This window comes from Mesoplodon bidens (genome assembly GCF_964165515.1).
Source record: "Mesoplodon bidens genome assembly, chromosome: 6".
Lineage (NCBI taxonomy): Eukaryota > Metazoa > Chordata > Mammalia > Artiodactyla > Ziphiidae > Mesoplodon > Mesoplodon bidens.
In genome coordinates this window covers 23424020-23450942 of record NC_138162.1, presented here as the reverse complement: position 1 = coordinate 23450942, position 26923 = coordinate 23424020, and the positions used below count along the sequence as shown (strand labels likewise).

Here is a 26923-nt window from a genome sequence, read left to right as displayed (position 1 = left end):
GGACCTCGGTTATCTGAAAATCACCTCTCTGTCATTTATAATAATCTCAAGTTTCAACAAAGACCAGGAAATATTAAAAAACTGCTTCGTGGAACCAAAATGCAGGTGATAAGTCCAAGCCTTATTATGCACATTATCCATCAAGGAGCTCTCTTAGGAGCAAGGAGAGGATTTCTCCTAGGTGAGCATATGGGTAATACTGAGAAGTGTTAGAAGACAGACTTAACAAGAGGGAGGAAACAGAAAACTCTGATAATTTATACTGAATAAAACCCATCGGTATTCCTGATTTTTTTTAAAAAAGAAAACTTTAAAGCTCTGAAAGGGACTTTCTAAGTAAAATAAATAATATAGTGCACTGAAAGGCAAAAATCAACATCTGCAGTCCTTTGAAAAAGCAACAGGAAGGACACCCTAGACACTACTCCTATTTAATGTGGCAGGAGAAATGCCTGGAATACTTATCAGAGAAGGAAAAATGATAAGAGGAATAATAAGCATACCTTTTTTTTTCCAAACAGTTGATGATCTACACCTAGAAAATGAATTCACAAAGATTGCTAGTGCTTAAAAAATAGGTTTAGTGGAGTTGCAGGATAAACACATAAAACACAGCCACAAAAAGCATCCAACAGTTCATTAAAAACAGAGTAGCTGAATGTGTATTAGGCGCTAGGCATTCTTAATAAGCTGATGCAATAAAGGAAGACGCCAGTAAAACTGAGGCTGGATTCCTGGTTGGGAAGATTACATATTGAAAAATGAAAGTAAGTACTGAACAAAAATATAAATTTGATGGAATACTGGTTAAAAATCCTTCCAAATTAAAAAAAAACTTGATAAATTGATGACAGTAATAGTAGCAGTAACAACAACAACGATAATCATTTGTAACATTTATTGAGCACTAACTATGTACCAAGGAGTGATCTAACTTGTTTTCATGGCTCATTTGACCCTTACAACGCACTTGTGAGGTAGGTATGATTATTATCCCTATTTTATAGATAAGAAGACTGAATCTTGCTTTGAGAACCTTTAACCTGCTTAAAGTCACATAGCTGGGGAGGGAGTTTCAAACTGGGGCTACTTTCTTCAAAGGCACTGCAGCACAGCTGTATAATGCAAGCCACATTTGTAAATGTAACTTTTCTAATAGCCACCTGAAAATGGGGGAAGAAATAAAAAAGAAACAAGTGATTTTTAATATATTTTTATTTAACCCAATATATCCAAAATACTATCGTTTCAACATGTAATCAATAAAAAAATATTGATGAGCTATTCTGCACCCTTTTTTCATATTATGTCTTCAAAATTTAGTGTGTATTTTATACTTACAAAGCATATCAACTTGGACACTATATTTTCAGCAGAAATTCTCAGATTTCATAAAATTTACAGTTAAAAAATAAATTTTCAGGCCCAAGTTCTTCCGAACATACTTAAAAGTTTTCCAATAACTGAATGATCAGTCTTTACATTTAAATTAATTAAAATCAAATAAAATTAAGTATTTAATCTCTCAGTCATACTAGCCACATTTTAAGGGCTTAACAGCCATCTCTGGATAGTGGCAACCATATTGGACAGCACAGATCTAGAGCCTATGACAATGTATGAAAAATATACGAGACTCTCATATGCCAAAAGAAAATTTCTAACTTCAAAATTGTATTAACAGATGTTAGAGCAAATGCCTTAAAAGGTACTTTATGTCAATTTGTCAAATCTTATATAGTTATATAAAATATTTATTGTGAGATGTGGATACCTTTTAACGTAGAGTGGCTCTCCAAAATATGAGAAAACTTGAAGCCTAGAAGCCTTAAAAGAGTTGTGCTTGAACCTAGATTATTTGACCTGGGAGCCTGGGCTCTTGAACACTAAATACTGCTGCAAGAATGAGGGTAAACAAGATGTACAAGCACACACTCATGTGTGGATACACTTGTGTGTGCATACACCCATCTTTCTCTCTTCTATAGATCACAATCTTAATCTGCTCCTATCAGACAGAGGCGATGATCAATACTGCATAGCGTGGTCTTCACCAATGAAACGGAATAGAAACTTTAGAAAATCTTTTAAAATATTAGGTGGCTAGCCAGAAATAACTCAACATGGTGACATAATCACCACACTGCAGTACTAAACACCATACAAAGTATTACATTTCAAAAAGGTCAAAAGAGAGACTTATAAAAACTAGAAATAAATATGGACACTTTATGCCAGCTTCTGGAGAGGAGACACATTTTTAAGGATTAGAAAATTAGAGACAGGCATAAGATATAAGATGGATGGTTTGAATGTGAATTTCAATAGCTAATACATAAATACAAATAAATAAAAGATTAGATAACAGAATAGGACACAAGGAGAAATATTAAATGATAAAAGTTTATAACTTCTTCATCTTGTATACAAAAATTAACTCAAAATGAATCACAGACCTAAATACAAGAGATAAAACTATACAACTCTTAGGAGAAAATATAGGAATAAATCTTTGTGACCTTGGTGTCATATTAGATACGCACAGCAACAAATGAAAACACAGATAAACTGAACTTCTTCAAAATTAAAAACTCTCCTGCTTCAAAGGACATCACTGTGGACTTCCCTGGTGGTGCAGTGGTTTAGAATCCACCTGCCAATGTAGGGGACTCAGGTTTGAGCCCTGGTCCAGGAAGATCCCACATGCCATGGAGCTACTAAGCCCGTGCGCCACCACTACTGACCCTGTGCTAGATCTAGAGCCCATGAGCCACAACTACTGAGCCCGCATACCACAACTACTGAAGCCCGCAGCCTAGAGCCCATGCTCCACAACAAGAGAAGCCACCGCAATGAACAGTAGCCCCCCCGCCACCACAACTAGAGAAGGCCCACACGCAGCAGCAAAGACCCAACACAGCCAAAAATAAATAAATAAATAGTTTTATTTTTTAAAAAAAGGACACCACTGAGAAAGTGAAAAGACAACCCACAAAATGGGAGAAAATATTTGCAAATCATATATCTAATAAGGACCTTGCATCTAGAATACATAAAGAATTCTTATAATACACTTAAACAAAAAAGACAAATAACCCAAATAAAAATTGGGCAAATAATTTGAATAGATATTTCTCCAAAGAAAATATACAAACAGCCAATGAGCACAAGAAGAGATCATTAGCCATTATGGTAATATAAATCAAAACCACAGTGACATAACACTTTATACCCACTAGGATGGCTATAATCAAAAAGATAGGTCAAGTGTTGGCTAAGGTGGAGAAAATGAGACCCTCATACAGTCTTGTAGTTCCTCAAAAGACTAAACATTGAGTACCATATGACCCAGCAATTCCACTCCTAGGTATATACCCAAGAAAACTGAAAGCATTATGTCCACACAAAACTTGCACACAAATGGTCACAGCAACATTATTCATAATAGCTCCAAAGTGGAAACAACCCAAGTGTACATCAACTAATGAAATGACAAAGACAATATTCCATAGTAGACTATTATTCAGCAATAAAAAGGAATGAAATACTGATATATACTATAACATGGATAAACCTTGAACACATTATGCTAAGTGAAGGAAGTCAGCTACAAAAGACTACAAATTGTATGATTCCATTCATGTGATATGTCCAGAATAGGTAAATCTATAGAGACAGAAAGTAGATTAGTGATTGAACTAGGGCTGGGGAAGGAGGGTTTTGAAAGGAAATGGAGAGTGACTACTAATACGTATGGAGTTTCTTTTTGGGGTGATGAAAATCTTCTAAAATTCATTGTGGTGATGGCTGTACATCCTTGTGAATACACTAAAAACCAGTGACTTGTACATTTTAAGTGGGTGAACTGCATGGCATGTAAATTATATCTAAATAGAACTGTTGAAAATAAGTAAATCAATTAAAAAAATAAAATCCTAGAGGGAAAAAGCTTACAATAAAAATATATGCAGAATGGGCATAAATACATGCAGTAAGTACCCAGATTTCACATGCTCAAAGCAAGTGAATTGACAACTTGCACATGAAGAAATAAAGTTGGTAAATAACAGAAAATGTGCAACCTTAGTCATTGAAGAAGCACAGCTGAAAGGACTACAGAGAACTAGTCTACTAAAGCACCAAATATGAATAAAAATAATAAAGCCCAACATGTATGGGCCCTGGTATTTAAGGTTGACTGTATAAATTGGCTATTCAATCTCTCTGGAAAATAATCAGGGAAATTATCATATGAATTTAAAATTTGATCATTTTCTTTGAACTTCTGTTACCGTTTTGACTGACATTCCTCAAAGTAATAACTGCCCTCCCCCAAAATAAAATATTATTGGCACTAGGCTATGAATTCCTAGAAGATAAGGGTGACTGTTATTCATCTCTGTGTTCCTTGTGCCATAAAGTCCTAGAACAGAGTATGAACTCAAAAGACCCTAGCTCTTGAATATTCAAAAATATTTACCATAGTTTTATTTAGAATAGTGCAAAAACTTGAAACCACCCAACAGAGAACAGATAAATCAAGCATAGTAAGGAATTGCCCCAAGACTCTACATCAATGAAGTACCACAAGCCTGTGAATCTTAGACATACATGGAAACACAGCTTAGAAAATACCCTTCCAGAGCATCTTCTAAACTGTGGTTCAAACCCCCTTCCTAAGGGAGAGATCAAATTATTCTGTCCCCACAGCTCCCCATCACTCACAGGATAAAAGTTAAACTCCTCAACCTTACTCTCATGTTCCTTTGTCTTTAAGTCTTAGGCCCTGGCCAACATTCCCTACCCACTCTCCTTCCCAGGCTATCACTCCAGCCTAATCTTACCTGCTGCACCAGTTTTGCATCTGGGCCTCAGTTCATGCAGCTACCTCACAGGAAAATGTGAGGCCAATCAAAGCCCAGCTCAAATGCTGCCTCTTCCAAAATGCCTTCTCTGATTTCCTAGCTAGACACAAGTTCTCTCAGCTCTGAGCTCTTTTGGCTTAGAGCACCTCAACTTCAGTGATAACTGATTCCATATATCATCACCCCGAATAGACTGTAAATTCTTGGAATGCAGGAACCACTTTTTACCCACCTCTGTATTTCTCACCGTACCGAGTGAAGAACTTTGCCCACAGAAAGCATCTGTGCTTATTAGGTGAATACATGAGCAAAATACTATATAGAGAGAGCTTGATGCAAAATAGTACCTCTAATATGATTAGCAAAGGTGGAAATGTATATTTAACCACTAATAAATAGCAGACAATTTGAATGTGACAGAGTTCAGTGTTTGTCATTTGTGCTTTGTTTGCTTAATTTGAAATATAGCTCAGCCTTATGACAATCGTCCTAATCAAGACCCATCTTATCCATGTCCCAGAGTTCAGTAAATGGTATCAGGACGAGGATCAGTTGCTCAAACCAGACTCCTGGGAGTCATCTTTGACTTTACCCTGCTCTCACCCCTAATATCCTATCCGTCAGTACTACAAAAGATCTCCAAGATGTCCATTTATCTCTATACCTCCATGACCACCATTCTATTTCAGGACCCTGTTACCTGTCCTGAAGATTTCTGTAGGAGACCAGTCTCCTAGCTGGTCTCCCCACTTTTCATTCTTATCTCACCTGAATGATTCTCCATCCAGCAACCAGACTGATATTATAAATGCAAACCTGCTCATATATCTGCCCTGACTAAATGGCCTAATCCAAAATCCTTAATATGGCTTAATACAGCGCCTGCCCACCACTGAAGCCTCTACAATGAAGCCACTTGTTCTCTCGATATTTTTGTTCCAGCCAAACTAGTATCCTTGGAGTTCCTCAAATACACAAGGTCTTCCCTCTGCCTAGAATACCCCCAACCCCTAACATAACACTCTTTAGAGATTTCCCAAAACACCCAACCATACATTATCTGCCCAGCTCCTACTCGATCTTCTGGTTTTGGCAGAAATATTCCTCTCCCTCTGCTGAACCTGTACACAGAACCTGTACATCCCTTTTTGAAACACACATCATCTTTGAAATGACCAGTGTGAAGTCTCTTGTCCTTTCTAGACAACAGCTCATATGGCAAAACCGTGTCTTTCTTGCCCCATGTGCTGAACTCAATGCTAGGCACAGAACACGGCTTAATAAATGTTTGGAGACCAAAAGAAAACCACAGACCTTACCATATTTAGAACAGAATCCATTTTGATGCTTTTCAAGTGGATAGGCTTCATTTATCTGACTTTTACATTTGGAATGGTATGCTCCTCAACAACGGTAGACAAATGAAGCCCCGCTGTGCTGACTAATCCCTGGATGGCATCAGGAACTTTGGCCCAAAGTCTGTTTTTTGACATTTTCCCCAAAGGCCACATTTCAGCTTTTGTTTGGAAAGGGATTGCTTAAGAACAGGACCAAACCGTGGCCTCTCCTCACAAAGAATGTTCAATATTTGACAGAGAACTGAAGGAAGTGATCTCTGTAGCAAAATTTCCTCCTCTGAAGAACCTTATAAATATCAAACTAAGCGCCGACAATCCAAAAACCTATGTCTGATGCCTCTGTAATGGTTTCAAATCATAAATCTGAGGTCATTGCTGCGATTTTACTTTGTAACAGCATAAGACCTGGAGACACTAATAGAATTCCTGTCAGATAACTGGATCAAGCCTAAGGTAGAACTAGAAAAAACATGAAAAATTTATCATGAAAATAGCCTCGTGTAGACTAATTCTATATTTTATGGGTCATAAGTTCATACTGAGCTGATCAATAATGCTGAGAAGAAAAAATAACACATAGAGATAGATTAGGTTTCAAATATTCTCTGGCTTTTTATCTGCTCTCTAATAGGTTGGAAAATATATTTTGCCTCTATCTTGTAACAACAAAGAATTCACCTTTGAGTTCCAGCAGGATGTGGAGAAACTACTTTGAATCTATGGTTAAACACTGTATTATGTTCAGCTTGAGTGATTTTAAAAGCTAACATCTGGTATAAACTGGCTTTTTAATCTAAAGTTTATTCAAAGAAAGAAGAAATAGAAGTAGCAGCTTGTACCAGAAAGAAATTTATCATGTAGTCATAATCATAGGACTATGCTTGTGGCTGTGAAAGTTTCTAGGGGACCAATGAATGTACATATTGTGAGTATAGTGCAAAGGCCTACAGTTGAGAGGAGGAGAAATTATTCCACTGTTACTTTAAAAAGGAGGTTCAGGAGACAATGGCAACCCTGCAGATGCAGCACAGGAGCCTTCTAACCTGTTCTGTTCGAGTCTTTCTGCTTTTGCCCATGGGTCAAAGAGCAATAAAAAACTGGTACCTGAAATGGTCTTTCTACATCATTAGGAGTATTATAAAGGTCAAAGATACCATCCTTATAATTAGTAAATAGACTATGGTTATAATGAACAAGTAAATTTGTAAAGAGTGCAAAACCAATAGCCAGGGCTCTGATACAATGATGCCATGATGCATGTGTGTGCGTGTGTGCATATGTGTGAATATGTATGCCTGTGTCTACATGTGGGTGTGTGCACATGTGCACAAACATGTGCATGTGTGTTCACTAGTATTAAGATTCAAGATAAATTGAAGGAAAGAAATCTTTTTAAACCCTGAGGATAAAACCAAGCACCAAGATGAAAGCATCAAATTCATCAAACTCTTTATTATTTTTAAGTCCTGCTCTATAAAACTATTTCTGATTAAGCATAAGAGAATTCAGTAAATCTTATGCAAAATTATTTTAATAATACAATAAAATTATTCTAAAGTTCACATGGAAGAATAGGTAGGTAAGAGTAAAAAAAATGGAAAATGAAGAGTAATAAAAGTCTAGTTTAGGGCTTCCTTGGTGGTGCAGTGGTTGAGAGTACGCCTGCCGATGCAAGGGACACAGGTTCGTGCCCCGGTCTGGGAAGATCTCCCATGCCACAGAGCGGCTGGGCCCATGAGCCATGGCCACTGAGCCTGCACGTCCGGAGCCTGTGCTCCACAACGGGAGAGGCCACAACAGTGAGAGGCCCGCGTACCGCAAAGAAAAAAAAAAAAGTCTAGTTTAATAGAAAATAAATGTAAATAGTTTTAATACAGGTGTGTGAAAACAGGCCGTTAGATCAATGGAACAGGATAGCTAGTCCAGGAAGAGATACAATTTCCCACTCACAGACACAAGAATTTCATATATAATAAAAGTGAAGAAAGGAAAGATCACTCACAGTTAACGGTGATGCAAACATTACTTATTTTGGAAAAAAACAAGTTAGATCTACATCTCACAACCTATATGAAAATAAACTCCAAATTTAAAAATTAAATATAAAATATCTTAAACTATCAAATTGAAAATTAATTAATTAAATTATTTATTGGGTGAGGATTTTCTAAGCTTAGAAGCAATTAAAGAAATCACCAAGAGAATATCATTTAACTATATAAAAATTGAAAATTGTAGGAGACAAAAAATGGCATAATTAAGTGGAAAAGTATTCTATAACATGTCATTCTCAGTTTATCACCTCCCTAGTTATACAAAGCTGTTAAGAAGATGACAATTTAGTTCAAAGTAAAATGGTTAAAAATAGTTTATAATGTAATGTCACTATGTTGCAGCTTTTATTAAGTAGTTTGTATTACACTATTTTTACAGAAATTCAAAACATGTCACAGAGACCACTTGGGGGGTTAGTTATTTCTAAAAAAGCATTGATACTGTAAATGTCATTTTTATATTGGAATGTGAAATTAAGTAGTAAGAGAGTAGTCATCTTAATAATATCTGAGTAATTCTGTATTTCTACAATTATAGGTATCACTAGGCTTGCAATCTACACAAGCACACACACACATTCAAACTGAGTGCCACTATCCGAATTTGACTAGTGATTGTATAACCACCCACTGAAAATTAATTTAAAATTGAAGAAATCAAAGCAACTTTAAAAGTTGACACTCTTCCCCAGAAAAACATCCATTTTAAGATGCATTATAAAGCTCTAAAATTACCAAGGTTCATAAAAGTTAACAATTTATTTAATAATGTTTGGAAATGGAAATTGTTATTTTTGACTAATTTCCTCCTAGACAATTCAATTAGTGTCAGAGATAAAGTTTAACTTTTATGGAAAAAATGGCAATTACAAGTAAGCAAGTACAACTGGCTGAAATGAGTGGAAGCTTTTAAAAGTCTGAAAAAAAACAGGATTGCTAAAAGATGCATGTAAAATTATATGACTACAGATTAACTTCTATGTTTCGTTTTTTAAAAAATTTATTTTATTTATTATTATTTTTTCTTTGTGGCTGTGTTGGGTCTTTGTTGCCGTGCATGGGCTTCCTCTAGTTGCTGCAAGCCGGGGTTACTCTTGGTTGCAGTGCACGGGCTTTTTATTGCAGTGGCTTCTCTTGTTGTGGAGCACAGGCTCTAAGCAAGCGGGCTTCAGTAGCTGTGGTATGCGGGCTCAGTAGGTGTGGCTCATGGGCTCAGTAGGTGTGGCTCACAGGCTCTAGAGCTTAGGCTCAGTAGTTGTGGCGCAGAGGCTTAGTTGTTCCACGGCATGTGGGATCTTCCCAGACCAGGGCTCAAACCCGTGTCCCTTGTACTGGCAGGCGGATTCTTAACCACTGCGCCACCAGGGAAGTCCCTATGTTGCCTTTTTTTCTGGACTATAAAAAACACTTCAATGTACTTCTTTCATTTCTTGACCTGGCTATCAGGAAACTCAGAGCCAATGTTAGTACTCAAATGCTAAATCCTACATCTAATTGGTTTGCAATCTATTTACAAATTTTCCAGTCTTTATTTAAAAGTTTTTATATGTTTTAAAACTGTAAGCCATCGGGGCTTCTCTGGTGGCGCAGTGGTTGAGAGTCCGCCTGCCGATGCAGGGGACACGGGTTCGTGCCCCGGTCTGGGAAGATCCCACGTGCCGCAGAGCGGCTGGGCCCGTGAGCCATGGCCGCTGAGCCTGCGCGTCCGGAACCTGTGCTCTGCAACGGGAAAGGCCACAAGAGTGAGAGCCCCGCGTACCGCAAACAAAAACAAAAAAAAACTGTAAGCCATCAAAAATTCCTCTTGGAAGAAGAAAGGATGTAAAATTTAAATGTATTTTTTTTTTTTTTTTGCGGTATGCGGGCCTCTCACTGTTGTGGCCTCTCCCGTTGCGGAGCACAGGCTCCGGACGCGCAGGCTCAGCGGCCATGGCTCACGGGCCCAGCCGCTCCGCGGCACGTGGGATCCTCCCGGACCGGGGCACGAACCCGTGTCCCCTGCATCGGCAGGCGGACTCTCAACCACTGCGCCACCAGGGAGGGCCCAAATTTAAATGTATTTTAAATAAATAATATAGTCCCTTATTATGAAAGCCCTTAATCAATAAAAATTCATTGAACATCTACTACATACTATGTATGCACTCTTCTAGGGCTGAAGATACTTTGTAAGACAAGACAGTTATGGTCTTTGGTCTCATATGTGGCAGGAGGGTTGGAGTAGGAGAGTCATATAATAAACAGGTGGGGGAGGGTAGACAAAGAACAAGTAACTAAATGGATATGTTATTATTAAGTGTGGTGAGGGGGGTAAGCACTCTGCCAAGGAAGCAGCAGGAACAAGATGAAGTTGGAGAGTTAGACCAGGAACAGATCATAAAGGGACTTGCAGGCCGTGGCGCAGTGGCAGGTGGGCCACTGAATGGTTTGGGGTGGGGTAGAGCCTGGGGCGAGCATGTGGGACACGAGCAGTTTGTATTCCAAAGTGTCCACTGTGGCTTCAGGGTGGAGCAGAGAAAGAGTGAGTGACCATGGCAGTGCCCCCCAGGGACAGAGAGGTGGACAGATCAGAGATATGTTGGAAGGTGAACTGACAAGAGTTGCTGATGGGGTGGAAACAGAATGTGAGGAAGAGAGGAAAATTCAGTTTGACTCACGGGTCTCCTGATTAAGCAACTGGGTGGCAGGTGGTACCATCTACTCTACTCCAGGGAAACTGCAATTATTTATGCTTTTCAGTTCTTGATCATTTTCGAGTAATCTGAGGACACCAAGAACCCAGCCTGAATCAAGGCTGCAGGATTAGAGATGAGAAACAATTTAAATAAGGCTACATGTGATTTATCCTAGAAACACAGAAATGATGTCTTCCATGGACACTGCCAGGAAGCTTTCCTTCTTTTTCTGCTCTTTCTCAAGCACTTGGAAAACAAACTTCCTACTAGACTCATGGACAGATGCTCAACATCATTAGCCATCAGGAAAATACAGATCAAAACCACAATGAGATACAGTACCACTTCACACCCACTAGGATGTCTATAATAAAAAAAACCAGATAATAACAAGTGCTGACAAAGATGTGCAGACATTGGAACCCTCATACCCTGCTGATGGAAATATAAAATGGTGCAGCCACTTTGGACAACAGTCTGACAGTTTCTCAAAAGGTTAAACATCAAGTTGCTAAATGACCCAGCTATTCCACTCCTAAGTACAAACCCAAGAGAAATGAAAACATATGTTCAAAGAAAAACTTTTACACAAATGTTCATAGCAGCATTATTCATAATAGCCCCAAGTGGAACAACCCAAGTGTACATTAACTGATGGACATAGAAAATATTCCATAATGGAATATTATTTGGCAATAATGCTACATGCCAAACATGCTATAACATGAGTGAACCTTGAACATTATGCTAAGTGAAGAAGCCAGTCACAAAGACCACATATTGTATGATTCTATTTATGTGAAATGTCCAGAATAGGCAAATCTATAGAGACAGAAAGTAGATGAGTGGTTGCCTAGGGCTGGGGGAAGGGCAAACGGGGAATGACTGTTAACAGTTATGGGGTTTCTTTTTGGGGTATTGAAAGTGTTCTAAAATTAGATTGTTGCATAATTTTGTATATACACTAAATATAAACTGTATATACACTAAATAAATCTGTACATTTTAAGTGGGTGAATTTTATGGTATGTGAAACATATCTCAAAATAGATGTGAAAAAAAAAAAAGCTTCCTAGAGGCCAATGTTGCCTTTCATTTACATTCTGTGAGAGAAGCTAGATATTAGAGAGTTCCAAGGTCAAATATTCAGGCAACATCAAGTTAAAGTTACACAGGTCTTTTTCTGCAGGACTTCTCAGAGCCTTTAATGTGCTAAAATGCACTATGAATCACCAAGAGTGGGTGGGTAGGAGTGGGATATAGGCTGCATCACTTCCTAAATATATCTGGCCATGGAACATTTTTTTAGTAGAAAGCATCACACAGGACTAGGTTTTGCAGAATCCACTTTAGAAAACAATGTACCTAGGAGTTTTCCCATTCATTCACCAAGCACTACCTGACTACTTGCAATCTCCTGGAACTCAATCATCTCTGGGCTATGAGATGTGGCCAGTACTTTCCCTGCCCTCCATAGAGCTTGTGGTCTAGAAGAAAGAAAAGAGATGTGCTCAAATTTAAGTTGAACACACCGGAAGAAGCACAATGCTGATGCTACAAACCAAATACTATGGGGCCCCTTGGGAGAGACTAATTCTGACTGTGGGCTGGGGAACGCTTCATGGGAGACCCAGCATTTCAGCTAGACCTTGAACTATGAGTGGGTTCTGGACACATGGAGATGGGAGGAAGGGACGTGGCACGGAAACCCAGGTCTAAGGGGTGGAAGGGGAAGTCGGGTGCTTGTAGTAGGGGAATAGCAAGTAGATCATTTCAGCTGGAGTATGATGTTGATGAAGCAGAACAGTAAGACAAATAGCTGTAATGGATTGTGGGTCAACCATGGAGCGCCTTGAATGTCTAACCAAAAAATGTTTAAATTCATCCTGTAGAAGATGAGGACCCATCAAAGTTTCAGAGCAGGGGGTGGGGATGGTCGTAAACTAGTCACTCTCTGAGCCTCAGGGTTTCACCTGTAAAATAGGGCTAATTCTCCCAGCCTTATCTCATCGTAGTGTGTGCAGCTCTGAGCAAGGTTTATTGCTCAGCAGCACAACAGCTGTTTCCAGTTCCTTTGGAAGAATATGTCTCAGAAACACCTGACACGTGATATTTCATCTCCATGTCAGCGCCAGATGGGAAATCTGAGACTGAAAATGAGCGCTTTGAAACACAACATATTTTAAGTTCTCTTGTAGCAGTCAAATCAAATCTGTATTTGATTTCATTTCATTTTGTTTAGAATGAAATAGGGCCTGCAAGGAAGGAACAGCTGCTGTAAACAAAGACAGGGAAAGAGTATAAACAGCAGATTGCCTGACATCAAGTACTAAGACAAGGGGCGTGTGTGAGACAGCCAGAGACAGGGACAGTGATCATGTGTGAGTGTGGATTCAAAACAGTGTGTGTTCCAGAGTATATAGGCACATGTGTGCAAGTATGTGGGTATGAGTGTGTCAGTGTGTATAAGTCCATCTGTGTGTGAATGTGCGTGTCTCTGTAAATGCATGTATGAGTTTGGTGTGAGTATCTCTGTGTGTCTGTGGGTGCCCTTGAAGAATACAGGGGGAGGATTTGGAAAGGGACAGAGAGAAAGGCACTCCAGCGAAATTGCTGACCCATTTACACTTCTTCCATCACAGGGTGTTAAGAACAAAGCAAGCCGGAGACAGTGATCCCCAGACGCTGCCAAGACTGCAAAACTTCCTCCCACGGGGACACCGAACCCTTACAGACAGAAATCTCTGCCAACCCAGGAGCCTTACCGGGCCGAGCTGTCCCGGGAGCGCCGGAGCCATCTTGCCACAATTTGTTCTATTCTGTGTGTTTTCCGTGTCTGGAATAAACTGGTCTCCAGCACTTCCATTTACCTAAAAGGAAGAAGAGTTTTCTTAAGAAGCTAACCAAAACATTTGGAAGAGGATTCTGACAAATCACTATGATGCTTCCTGTATTTGCCAATTTTAAGACATGCTGATCAAATAACTAGGGCTCTCTATCTGAAACTAACATACACAGGTGCTCAGTGTCTACAGAGTGAACTTTAGCAGCCCTCTGCCCTAAGGAGTCCACAGTCTTGTGGTACACAGATAGGTTTTACATTTTAAACGGTTCAACGTAAGGATTAGGGAATAAAATAGATAAGCCTTCTCAAACTGTGACTATGACCCACTGTCAGAGACACACCTTCTGTGTGACACTGCCCCCTGCCACCTCAACTATGTGTGCATCCCTGGACGGCACAGCTCCATTTTGCCTGCATCAGGAACTGCATGGACATGGAAGCATTCTAATCACATTGTGCCTACTCTTCTGAGTGCTGCTTCTTTTGCTCAATATTTTATATATAATTTTTGAATAGGAAATTCTAATTTTTGAATAGGTAATTTTGAATTTGTATAATTCAAACCCCAGATTGTAAAAAAAAAAAAAAGGATACATAGTTACTGTATTGTGCACTTAAAAAATTGTTAAGAGGGTAGATCTCACATTAAGTGCGTTCTTACCATAATAATAAAAATAAGATTTTTGTACAGTGAACGGTCTCCTCTCTATCCTTCCCTGCCCCCAGCCACTCAGTTCCCACACCCATACATAATCACTGCTCTCCTACTTGAGATATTTGTCTTTCCAGAGTTTCTGTATGCCTATACAAGCAAATACAAATATAGATTTTATGTGTACTCTTCTTAACACAAAGGATAGTACACCATACACATTGTTCTGCAACAGGCTTTCTTCCTCGATATCTTTCCACATTAATACAAAGAATGCCTCTTCATTCTTTTTGACAGCTACTGAGTATTACATTGTATGAATATACTGTAATTTAAAAAGTAGTCTTCCCTTGATAGACATTTGGGTTATTGCCAATCTTTTGCTATTGTAAATAATACCACAGTGAGTTATGTTGTATAAATATCATTTCTGCATATATGCAATTATATATTTGGATAAGTTTCCAGATACTGAATTGTGAGGTCAAAATTTATAAGCATTTGTGCTTTGATAGATATTATCAGGTTACCAAGAAAAATAGTATATATGCTTGAGAATAAATTTTCCTAAAACAATATATATTTATATTTTTCTATTTACTTTTTAAAATACTGGTCTCAACTCACCCAATTAATTTCACAACCCAATAAATATTCACACAAAATAAGATATGACATTGTGAAATAACCATGGATACAGAGAAAATAAAAAAGAATTATAAGAGATTATGTTGCTTAACACTACACAAACACATTTGGAAACCTTAATAATATGGATGGTTTTCAAGGAAAATATAAATGATATAAGATGACCCTAGAAGAGATAGAAAATCTAAAAAGACAATTACCATAGAAGAGAAAATTGTTAAAGAGCACACTCCAAGAAATTCCAGGCAGAGAGGTTCAAAGGTGAATCCTTACAAATCTATAAGACGTAGCTCACCTTGACAATTTTTTTGTTTTATTTTTAATAGAAACTTTTAATTTTGGAATAATTTTAGATGTGTAAAAATGTTGCAAAGATAATACAGTGAGTTCCAATATACCCTTCATTCAGCTTTCCCTAATTTAGCATCTTACATAATCATTGTAACTTTGTCAAAACTAAGAAATTAACATGGGTACACTAATATTAGCTAAGCTATAAATTTTATTCAGATTTCATCAGTTTTTCCATTTATGCTCCTTTTCTGTTCCAGGATCCAATCCAGGATATCATGCTGCTTTTAGCCAGCTTAGTTTATCTTCCCCAATGTTATGTTAGCTATTCTAGCGCAAATTCTTTTTAATCAGTCAGTATAACATTGATACCAATTCTGATAAAAACACTACAATAAGGCAAAAATACAATCTCCCTTATAAATATCAAAGTAAATATCCCAAATAAAATATTAGCAACTAGAATCTATCAGTAATCAGCAGAATAACAGTGGGATCTATACTAGGAGTGCACTAACCATTTTCATATAAAAATGAAAGCAGGACACCCAAACTCATCACTTTGGAAACCCAGACTTACACTTTTCATCAAATGGCAGCCAAATACAAATTAATGGGTGTAAAACATAGGCTGCAACCAAAAATAAATTCCATTTAGATCAAGGAATGTGTCAGTCTAGCTTTTTTCTACAATGGGGACAGCAGAGCTGAATACTGTCTTCACTTTTTTTTTTTTTTTTCTCACTGTTGTGGCCTCTCCCGTTGCAGAGCACAGGCTCCAGACGCGCAGGCTAAGCGGCCATGGCTCACAGGCCCAGCCGCTCCGCGGCATGTGGGATCTTCCCGGACCGGGGCACGAATCTGTGTCCCCTGCATCGGCAGGCGGACTCTCAACCACTGCGCCATCAGGGAAGCCCACATTTATATCATTTGAAATTGCTACATAGTATTATTTTCTTTGGCCATATCATAATTTATTCAATAAGTCTATCATTGGATGTTTGTGCTGTTTCCAATTTTTCACTATTGTGAAAGCTTTACAATGAATATGCTTATTCATGGTAAAAGGCTACTTCCCAGGTATTTTCTTGGGCTAATTCCTAGAAATGAAATTACTGGATTTAAGCATATGTTCATTTTTAAGAATTTGGAATGTGTACTGTCAAGTTGCTTCCAAGAAGGTACCAATCTGCACTCCTGCCAGGACAGACCTTTGTAAATATTGAATACTATCATTTTAAAAATATTTGCTAACAGGATGGAAAATAGTGCCTATGTATGACTTAAATGTTTATATTTTGAAAAATACAGAAGACAAAAGTAAATACAATCCACATTCTCTTATATATTAGATATTATTTTTAAAATATTTGTTAATGGGATGGAAAGTAGCATCTAATTATTAGTTTAAACATATATTTCTTGAGAAATATAGAAAACAAAAGTAAATGTCACATATAATTCCATCACATTAAAAATTATATAAATTGAGTATCTTTCTTCAAACATCCAGTCCAGTTCCCAGAGATTATCACTGTTAACAATTTGGTGGGTATTCACTCTAACTTTGCCCTAAATCTATAGAGACCTATATTACGTATATTAAAATATATAGGCCACAAAAATACAATCATGCTATGCTCAGTGGTCTGCATCTTGCATTTTTTAACTGGTGAATGTATCATGGACATATTTCCAGATCAGAGCTCATTATATCAATAGTTTTGATTTGAAGTTATTTGATTACTTGTATATCTGGACATTTTTTATGCACTATGGCCATTTATGGTTCTTTTTTGTTACTTTTTTATTTCTGGTTTTTCCTTATCTTTCTACTAGAATGTCTGCCTTCTTGTTATTGCAAAAGCTCTTTTATAATAAGGATTACTTAATGTCTTTTTGCCAAGGACACAAAACCACATCATATTTCTGTGAGACTTACTAGGGAGGGTCAAGAATGTAGATTCTAGTGTCCTGACAACACAGAGACTAATCACAAAGGATACAAAAATAAATGTCCAGTAAAGCCTACAGCCTATTGTTTTCAAGTATCAATTGCCTCAGTCAGGCCCTTAACAGGAGCGAGTCAGCTAGCAATTAGAGGATATGGAGGTTAACTTGGTTTGCCTTATGTCTGAGCATCACACTTTCAGCACCTTCCTATAGGGGTCTGGGATGCTAAGGAGACTTAAAACCAAGTCATATAAAGACTCACTGAAAAATCAGAGAATGTTTATTCAGCAAAGATTTGGAGGTGGCCTATATGATCATGGTTCACAAGTGGCCAAAAGGCCACCAGGTAGAAGAGACATATGCCATATGTTTCTGGGGTGCAGTTCCAAGATTAATGGGGGAATGCCACAGAGAGGGAGACTCCAGCTCAGGCTGAGGCTAGACCTCTCTAGTGTTCCTAGTGATCCAAGAACAGGATGAGTTTTCTCAAGAATTAGCAAGATCCTGGTCACTGAAGGCAGTCAAGCAGAGGCTGGATAACTAACTCTGCGTGGATGTAGAAGGGACCTTACAGTGGAGTTCAGGGACCAGACAACTTCTGCAGGTTTTCCATCCATGTGACTTGAGGTCTCTACTAGATCTAAAAAGCAGACAAGATGATATTTGTTGTGCTCTGTCTCAAAATTCAAAGACCCACATCCCCTGGCGTAGCTGGAACTCCTGAAGTCACCACATCTCTGGAAGATACAAAATCTCTGACCACTATGTTGTTTCAACCTCCAAATGACCGCAGTGTTGCCAAGGATCTCAGACTCATCCATAATGATTTTCCATTCCTTTCAAAGGTCATCAAACTGCAGTGGTTACTTACAGGGGATTATTACAAACACAAATACAGCTTAGCTAATTGATTTCTGTAAACATATATGGCTCTAATTAAAAGAATTAATTTGCATTATACATCTGGACTGTGGGTAGGGACATGCCTTCATCTAGGAATCCCCAAAGACCAAACAAATCACATCAGCCAAGCCATTATAAGCGCTCCCTGACTCAGCAAAGCCTGTGCAGTTCAGTTTAAAGTCAAGAAAATGACCTGCTAATGGTTTTAATATTTGCCTCTGGATTGCTGAGCCAATGGAAGAAAATAACAGCCCAAATAATTCCCAAACATTTGAATTTTCTCTACAATCCCATTGTCAAGAAGTCATCCGGCCTCTAATTGTTCTGTCATTCATTGTTAGACCAGCTGCTTTACATAAAGCTAAATTCCACACCTCCTTCTCCTCAGCTTCAGTCCTCCACAGTAATGCTGCCCTCCGAGCACTCTTCCTGGCCCCACCACCAGCGCACCCTCCAGAATAAATCATCTCCCTCTTCTATACATCAGTCTTTCTGGACCTGAACATAGTAATCTTGCCTCCTCTGCCCTGGACTACACATCCTCAGTTCCTTCAGCAGGTCTTTGTAAGACAGGATCACTTTAGATCACCCTCCTGTGGGCACACACCAATTTGGCAAAATCCCTTAAAGAGCGTGAATCCTCAAACGGAACACACTTCTGGTTGTCTGGAACAAAGTACTAAGAAGAAACAAACTCAAAATATTTTGCAAAAGGAGAAGAAGACCAAATACATTAGGGTGATAGCTATCTTACAAAGTAAATAGACAATTAAGGATATAAAGCCTTCAAAAGGGATACAAGAGGTGATAACAAAGAACTTCAGGAAACCATTAACTGCTAATGAGAAATGAAAAACATCAAAGGAGGCAGCAATGGATAGAAGAGAAAGTGAAGAGTTAAAAATCACTTACACTAAATTGAAATTTTAAAAAAACAGATAGCAATTTAAGTGAAACTGTCAGAGCTACAATCAGATTGAGGATATTCAACTTACAAATAATAGGAGCTAGCAGGGAAAAGAGAAAAGGAATGCACGAAATTGTAATCAAAGAAAGAGTTAAAGGTAAATTTCTTGAGCTGGAAAATATGTTTCAAATATAAAGAGCACAAAAAGCAGCTCTCAGATACATGCCTCAAGGAAGGTTCCTTACACATCAGCTCAAGTTCTTAAATGTCAAAGACTAAAGAATCAGTTTTACAAGGGGGTGGGGGGGAAAGGGCTTCCCTGGTGGTTCAGTGGTTAAGAATTCGCCTGCCAATGCAGAGGAAACAGGTTCAAGCCCTGGTCCCGGAAGATCCTTGGAGCAACTAAGCCCGTGCGCCACAACTACTGAGCCTGCGCTCTAGAGCCCACGAGCCACAACTACTGAGCCCACGCACCACAACTACTGAAGCCTGCACGCCTAGAGCCCGTGCTCCGCAACAAGAGAAGCCACGACAATGAGAAGCCTGTGCACCGCAACAAACAGTAGCCCCCACTCACTGCAACTAGAGCAATGAAGACCCAACACAGCCAAAAATAAATAAATAAATTTATTTTAAAAAATTAACAGACAATATTCTTCACCAAAGAAAAATGATAGCATGCTACCAAGTTCTTCTAATAATGCAAAGGTAGCCCTGAATTTAAAATCTTACAAAGCTTACAATAAAAAGTAACATAGAGGCCAATCTCACTCATGAAATACAAAATTCCTAAACAAGATCCTGGCCAGAAAATGTTAATAATTCTTGAAGCTAGGAGATGAGTATTTAAAGTTCATTTTACTATTCTCTCGACTTTTGTGTACTATAAAAATTCTTCTTAATAAACTTGTTTTTTAATTTAAAAAATTACCTCCAGCAAAATCCAGCAACAACACATTACAAGGATAATACACCATAATCAAGTTGGATTTATCCTAAGAGTGAAAGTTCAATTTAAGGAAAACTCTTAATATGTTTTAGCTTATAAATAGAAAAAATAATAAAATATGTGAGCATATCATAAGATGCTGCAAAATCATTTGTTCTATGTAATTTAGGCTCCTTGTTTTGATTAAAAAAAAAACAGAAATACCAGGCAGTTCAATATTATTTTAGAATGAAATATAAAAGCATTCCACTTAAAAGGGAAAATAAAATTACAGTGTTCATCATAACACTATAGTAGCCAGCAAGTGTGATACAACATGAAAGAGAAATGAGAGATAAATACAGCAAAGGAACTTAAACCACCAGTGCCTACAGGTGGCATGATTGCATATGGGCCTCAATTTCAACATATCGGAGATAATAAATAACCTGGGCAAAATTGTAAAGTTGTGAAGACTTAGGAGACTTTACAGACAATCACAAGTATTGAAAAGGACTATATGTGTAAAAGGAGTCTGGACTTGTTCTGAATGAAACCTAAAGTAAAAATTTATCTAAGTTCAAGAAGACAAATTCGATTCAATGTAAACATCTTTTCTCTTTAATTTTTTCTTAAGGGAAATTTTAAAGCATACACACATCAGAGAGAATAGAATCATGAATCTCCATGCACCCATGGAGTTAGCTTTAACATTTAACCATTTTGTCCATCTTGTAAAGACTTTTCATAATCAGAGTTATCCAAATGGCAATGGGCTACACAGGTGAAGAGAGAACTTTTCATCACTGACGTGTGCAAAAAATACAAAACATATTAGCAGGTCAGGGATCCTATAAGGGACAGTCAAAATCGGCTGGGGACTAGATCAATACGTGCCTTCCGAGCCTGAGAGTCTATGATTTAGGAGGTGAAATGGATCCAAATTGTGTGCTGGCCTGGATCAGATCATAAACAACTTGAAAGCAGGGTTTCTTCTCTTAGTCATCTTTGTATCTCCAGTTCCCAACATAAATAGATATTCAATAAACTTAGTGTTTGTTAAATGAATAAATGACAAATGAATGAATGGAACACAAAATGCAATGGTGGAACTTCTACACACCAGTAATAAACAAACTCTCTCTCTCCCTCTATATATCTTCTTATAACATTTAATCTCCAATATACCCAAGGTCTGAGGATATAAACCAACTGATGACACAAGGAAAAAACCACAAACAAGAAACCAAAATGCATGGCAAACATCCAGCCTTTTGAATAATGAGAGGAAATAATTTACCAAATTAGCATTTTCTCTTAAACTAACATAAATAATTGTTAAAACGTCTTGACCTTCCTCCCTTGGCTCCTGTGACATCTGTCTCCTCACTCTCCTCCAGCCTCTCAGACTACACCTACTCAGCTACTCTTCTTCCCTCCATCATCTAATTCTAGGTTCTAGTTCTCAGCTCTCTTCTTATCTAATTAAATGCGACACCTATTCTTTCTAAACCTGTAGTGCCCAAACTTCATGGCACATTAGAATCACCTGGGGAGCTTTTAACAATCCCAGATCACACCCTAGACCAATCAAATCAGAATGTCTGAAGGTGCAAACCAGACGCTGGTAGTTTATAAAGACCCCCCCCCACAACCCCGCCCAGTGATTCCAACGTATAACAAAGTTTGAGGTTCACTGCTCTAAACACTCCCCACGGGCGATGTCATTTACTCCCCCAGTTTCAGCTGCTTTGAGAATCACCTGCCTCTTTAGGATCTCTACCAAGATGTCCCATAAGCACTTGAGCCAGTCATATCTAAAATAGAACTCACCATCTTTCTTTGCTCCGCTCCTCAAATCCTCTCCTCCAAGGTGGAACATTTTGTTGAAGGAGACCACCATTTAGTTTTCTAACTGTCCAAGTCAAAAATCATTCTTGACTCTTTCCCCCTGTTTCATGCCCCACAGTGAGCCAGTCACCACATTCTGTTGCCTTTGCTACCAGTTACCTTAATCTCTCACCAACTCTCTTTTCTTAAGTGCTACAGCCATTGTTCAAACTTTGATCCTGTCTGAAATACTATGATAATCTCCTAGCCAGTCTCTATGCTTCTAGACTTACCCTCCATCAATCTATCCTCCATATGGCTGCCAAAATGATATAATGTAATTCTAATCATGTCACTTTTATTTTTAAAATCCTTTAGTGGTTTCCCTTCATCTTTAGGATAACATCTGAGCTCAAGAATTACAATAATATTAAAAACCCAACTATATTAACATGCTATCATTTACTATGTGCCAGACACTGGGCTAAGTAAATTATATGTGTTTTCTTATTTAATGCTTATTACAATCCTCACTTACAAAAAGGAAACTGAGGCATGAAGAAGTTAAGTAATTTGGCCAAAAGTACATAGCAAGAAAGTGGCAGAACTGGAATTCCCGATCAGATTGGCTTGCTTGTCTCTGGAGCTAGACTCAACCACTCCCTCCCACTGCCTCCCTCCCAGCCTTGGAGCAGCAGTCAAAGCCTTTTGTGATCTGGCCCCTGCCTACCTGTCTGTCTCATCTCCCTCACACTGCACACACCATCAGATCTGAATTATCCACTGTTCCCCAAACAGGCCCTGATTTCTCACACGGTCATGCCTCTGTAGATGCTGTTTCCTCTGCCTAGTCCACATGCCCTGCCTGTCACCCACCAAATTCCTACTTGCACTTCAGTGAGCGGGCACAGTAGTACACTGGTCGAGCACCAACAATTCCCTTTCTGGCTTGTTTTCTCATCTGTAAGAACAATTACAATGATCCCTGCCCAGCTGTGTTCCAGGGTTGGTGAAAGGTTTACATTCCATTATGTTGTGACAATTCTTTGAAAACTATAAAGTTCTATGCAAATGCGCCCATGAGAAACCTCCTTTTCTGAGGTAGTGTAAAGCTCAGTTGTATGACCAAATCTGAGACAAAAGTTTGAAGTATAAGAAGTTCATCTCTGCCATAAAAAGGAATGAAGTCCTGATACATGCTACAGCATGGATAAACCTTGAAAACATTACACAAAGTAGAAGCAGCCAGACACAAAAGGCCACACATTGTATGATTCCATTTATACGAAATGTGCAGAATGGACAAATCCATAGGGACAGAACATTGATTAGTGGTTGCCAGGTGCTGTGGGAAAGGGGAAATGAGGATTGACTGCTAATGGGTAAGGGGTGTATTTGGGGGGTGATAAATGTTCTGGAATTAGACAGTGGTGATGGTTGTATAACCTTGTGAATATATTAAAAACCACTGAACTGTACACTTTAAAAGAGTGCATCTTATGGTATGTGAATTATGACTCAATTTTAAAAAAAGAAGTTTCTCTCTGGCACCTAGCTTAACCCTTCTGCCCCCTTTCCCTTGGTGGTAAGTAATATCCAACTCCAATAAGGAACCTGTTTTTCCTCATATCCTTCCCCCCATTCTTTCTTAGTAAAACCCAGAACACTGGTTCCCTAAAAGCATTAGAAGCATCTGGAGGGCTGGTTAAAACACAAATTGCTGGGGCCCCAGAGTTTCTAATTCAGTAGATCTAGAGTAGGGCCCAAGAATTTGCATTTCTAACATCTCTCTAGATAAAAGCTAGGGAATCTTTTTAAAAAATATTTATTTATTTTCTTTATTTTTTTGGCTGTGTCTGGTCTTAGTTGCGGCACACAGGATCTTCGTTGCGGGGCTCAGGTTTCTCTCTAGTTGTGGCGCAGAGGCTCCAGGGCATGTGGGCTCTGTTGTTTGTGGCATGCAGGCTCTCTCGTTGAGGTGCGTGAGCTCAGTAGCCCTGCGGAATGTGGGATCTTAGTTCCCTGACCAGGAATCGAACCCGTGTCCCTTGCATTGAAGGCAGATTCTTTACCACTGGACCACCCGGGAAGTTCCAAAGCTAAGGAATCTGAAAAGACCACTGAGCTGAAAGTCAGGAGACCTGGATTCTCTTCCTGACTTTGACTCTAACTAAGCCTGGAATTGTACAGGTCTCCAAACCTCTGGTTATCTCTTTTATCTTAACATTGAATTTCTCTAAGAATCTGCCAATTCTAAAATTGTATCATCTCATCAGTTCCCTTCTTATGTCCTCCAGTGCTTCCCATCTCTAATATCCAACCTCTGCCCAGATGTCCAACTCAATTTCTCACCTGACAAGTTTGGAAAAGGAAGGGAACTAACATATGTATAACTGATAGCATGTCATTTACTTCTCATGACTGTCCCGCATGGTGGGAATCCATAACTGCATTTTGAGGACCAGGAAGCTGAGTATTCTAGAGGTTAAAGAACGCCCTTCGGGGCTTCCCTGGTGGCACAGTGGTTAAGAATCTGCCTGCCAATGCAGGGGACACGGGTTCAAGCCCTGGTCCAGGAAGATCCCACATGTCGCACAGCAACTAAGCCCATGTGCCACAACTACTGAGCCTGCGTTCTAGAGGTCACAAGCCACAACTACTGAAGCCCACGCACCTAGAGCCTGAGCTCCGCAGCAAGAGAAGCCACCACAATGAGAAGCCTGTGAGCCGCAGCAAAGAGTAGCCCCCGCTTGCCACAACTAGAGAAAGCTGTGCACAGCAACAAAGACCCAATGCAGCCAAAAAATAAATAATAAATAAATAATTTATTTCTAAATAATTATTAAAAAAAAAACTTCCTCCAAGTGGCCAAGGGGACCCAAGGCCCCATCCTCCTCCTATCACGTTATTTCTGTTCCAATGCTTCTCTGTCCCTCAAAACATCCCTAGGTGGCATTTGTTCATGATATCCTCACTTTCTGAGACTTATTCAAATCCTATCTAACCTTCAAAACCCAGCTCCAGCTCCACCACATCCAGGGTGGGTTCCTGCCTACCGGTCTGCCATGAACCACGTGGTTCTCCAATCTCAGAGCTATTGTGTTGTGTCTTACCCTCCATTCAGCCCCTGACTTCCTTGTCTATGCTCTTGTCTTGTGTTTCCTAACTTCATATGGATTCAGATCTTGTTTTTTGTCCCCAAGTTAGTGAACTCCTTGAGAGCAGGAGAAAGGCATCCTATTTCTTCACAATCCCTGCAGGGTCCAGCAGAATGCCTTGAGCTCAACCAACATTTGTTAAATTAATAATGCAGGTTATAGATGTCTGAAATGCTACAATAAGCTCAGAACACTAGAACAATAAGCAGTTTCAATTCTTGAAGTTCTAGGCCAAAAGAAAAAGTTATTTGCAAATATTTTAGGGAAATGCATATTTGCGTTTCTATGTCAATCATTTGATGTTGCCTTGGTTCATTACAGTGATCATAGCTCAGTGAGAGAGAATGGGTTGCTTCTCACACCTGCATTAATTTTCTAAAAGGAGGGGACTTCCCTGGTGGGCCAGTGGGTAAGATTCTGCACTCCCAATGCAGGGGGTCTGGGTTCGATCCCTGGTCGGGGAACTAGATCCCAAATGCATGCCGCAACTAAGGAGTCCGCATGCCACAACAAAGATTCTGTATGCCACAACTAAGACCCGGTGCAGCCAAAATAAATAAATAAATAAATTTTTCTAAAAGGAATTTGGATTAAGATGATGCTTTACCAGAAAAATGACAGGTCTGAGAAAGTGTGAAAGGCAGGGGGACCATGTCAGCAACTGCCAGACTACCACACCTGTAACATGCACAGTCTGCATAAAAAGATTCTATAGTACAGCGCCTCCTACTTTACCTTCAGCCTAAACGATAATATTCATCAAATCACAGGTCTGATCATGCTAGATATGGGTTTCTTCCTGATACACATTAAAGTAAATATACAACTATTTAAAGAAAAATGTTTGTTCCTGTATCACCTAAAACATCTTGGGTTCCATGTGGTACAAAACCAAGCCTTTGGAAAACATGGGTTCAAGGCATCACCATGTCACCCAGATTTCACATCTGCCTAACAGGATTAGACGTCTCTCAGGAAGGGCATAGCCTCTTATCTAGCTCAGTGCAGATGGCCTCTGCATGGCCCTCTGGGAGCGACAGGGTGGCAGCAGGAACAGTCAGTACGATGGGGCCCCAGGCTGTGTCTTTCTCTTGCTAGTGATCTAAGGGGCCCAGGACCCAGGAGACTGGAAACTGGTCTCACAAGTCATCTACTTTATCAGATGGACAGTGAGCCCTGGAAAGAACGTGGGAAAAAGCTGCCACCAACAACAATACTATCTGCAAGGCCTTACCTCACCACGGCTATGCTTGAAGGGGTCCTGTAGGCAGCCCCAAAGGTGGATGGCAAATGACATTGCTGAGTTGGCTGTAGCTGCCAAGGCTCTTGGTCCACCCTGGGCAGGAACAGAAGCAGTTCAGGGAGACAGAACACCTGCAATCAGCCCCATCAGCAGGACACATGACCCAAGTCAAGTACATTCCCTCTCTGAGTTTCAATTTTCCTACCTGTAAAGTTAAGGGTCAAGCATGGATGTACCTTGAAAACATTGTACTAAGTGAAAGGAGCCAGTCACCGAGGACATACATGTTATATGATTCCATTCATATGGAAGTCCAGAAGAGGCAAATCTAGAGTGACAGAAAGGAATTAGTGCTTGCTTAGGTCGGGGGACTTGGGGAAAGAGGAGTGTAGCAAAATAGACAAAACTGACTACCCTCATGAAGCTTATATTCTAGTGGAGGCTCCCACTAGACAAGAAATGACAAACATAATAAAGGAAATTAATTAAGGATGTGAAAAACTGGTAAGTGCTAGGGAGAAAAAAGAGAATTAGATTATCAGTGTCGTGGAGCTGGAAGTCAGGGGTCAGGCCAAAGTTTGTTCACTTTTTTTTTTTTTTGCGGTATGCGGGC

The 26923-nt window shown here is 39.2% G+C and overlaps 1 protein-coding gene across 2 annotated transcripts in view; it reads right to left on the bottom strand.

Moving 5' to 3' along the window:
• FRMPD1 (FERM and PDZ domain containing 1) overlaps positions 1–13818 on the bottom strand; it is a gene marked incomplete at its 5' end in the record, with an annotated part of 46549 nt that extends 32731 nt beyond the window's left edge. For both annotated transcript variants that reach the window (XM_081237084.1, XM_081237085.1), the window contains one exon: positions 13718–13818. In XM_081237084.1, the coding sequence (XP_081093210.1) occupies positions 13718–13818 (101 nt within the window). The remainder of the gene's footprint in view (positions 1–13717) is intronic.
• Between the last annotated feature and the right edge of the window lie 13105 nt (positions 13819–26923).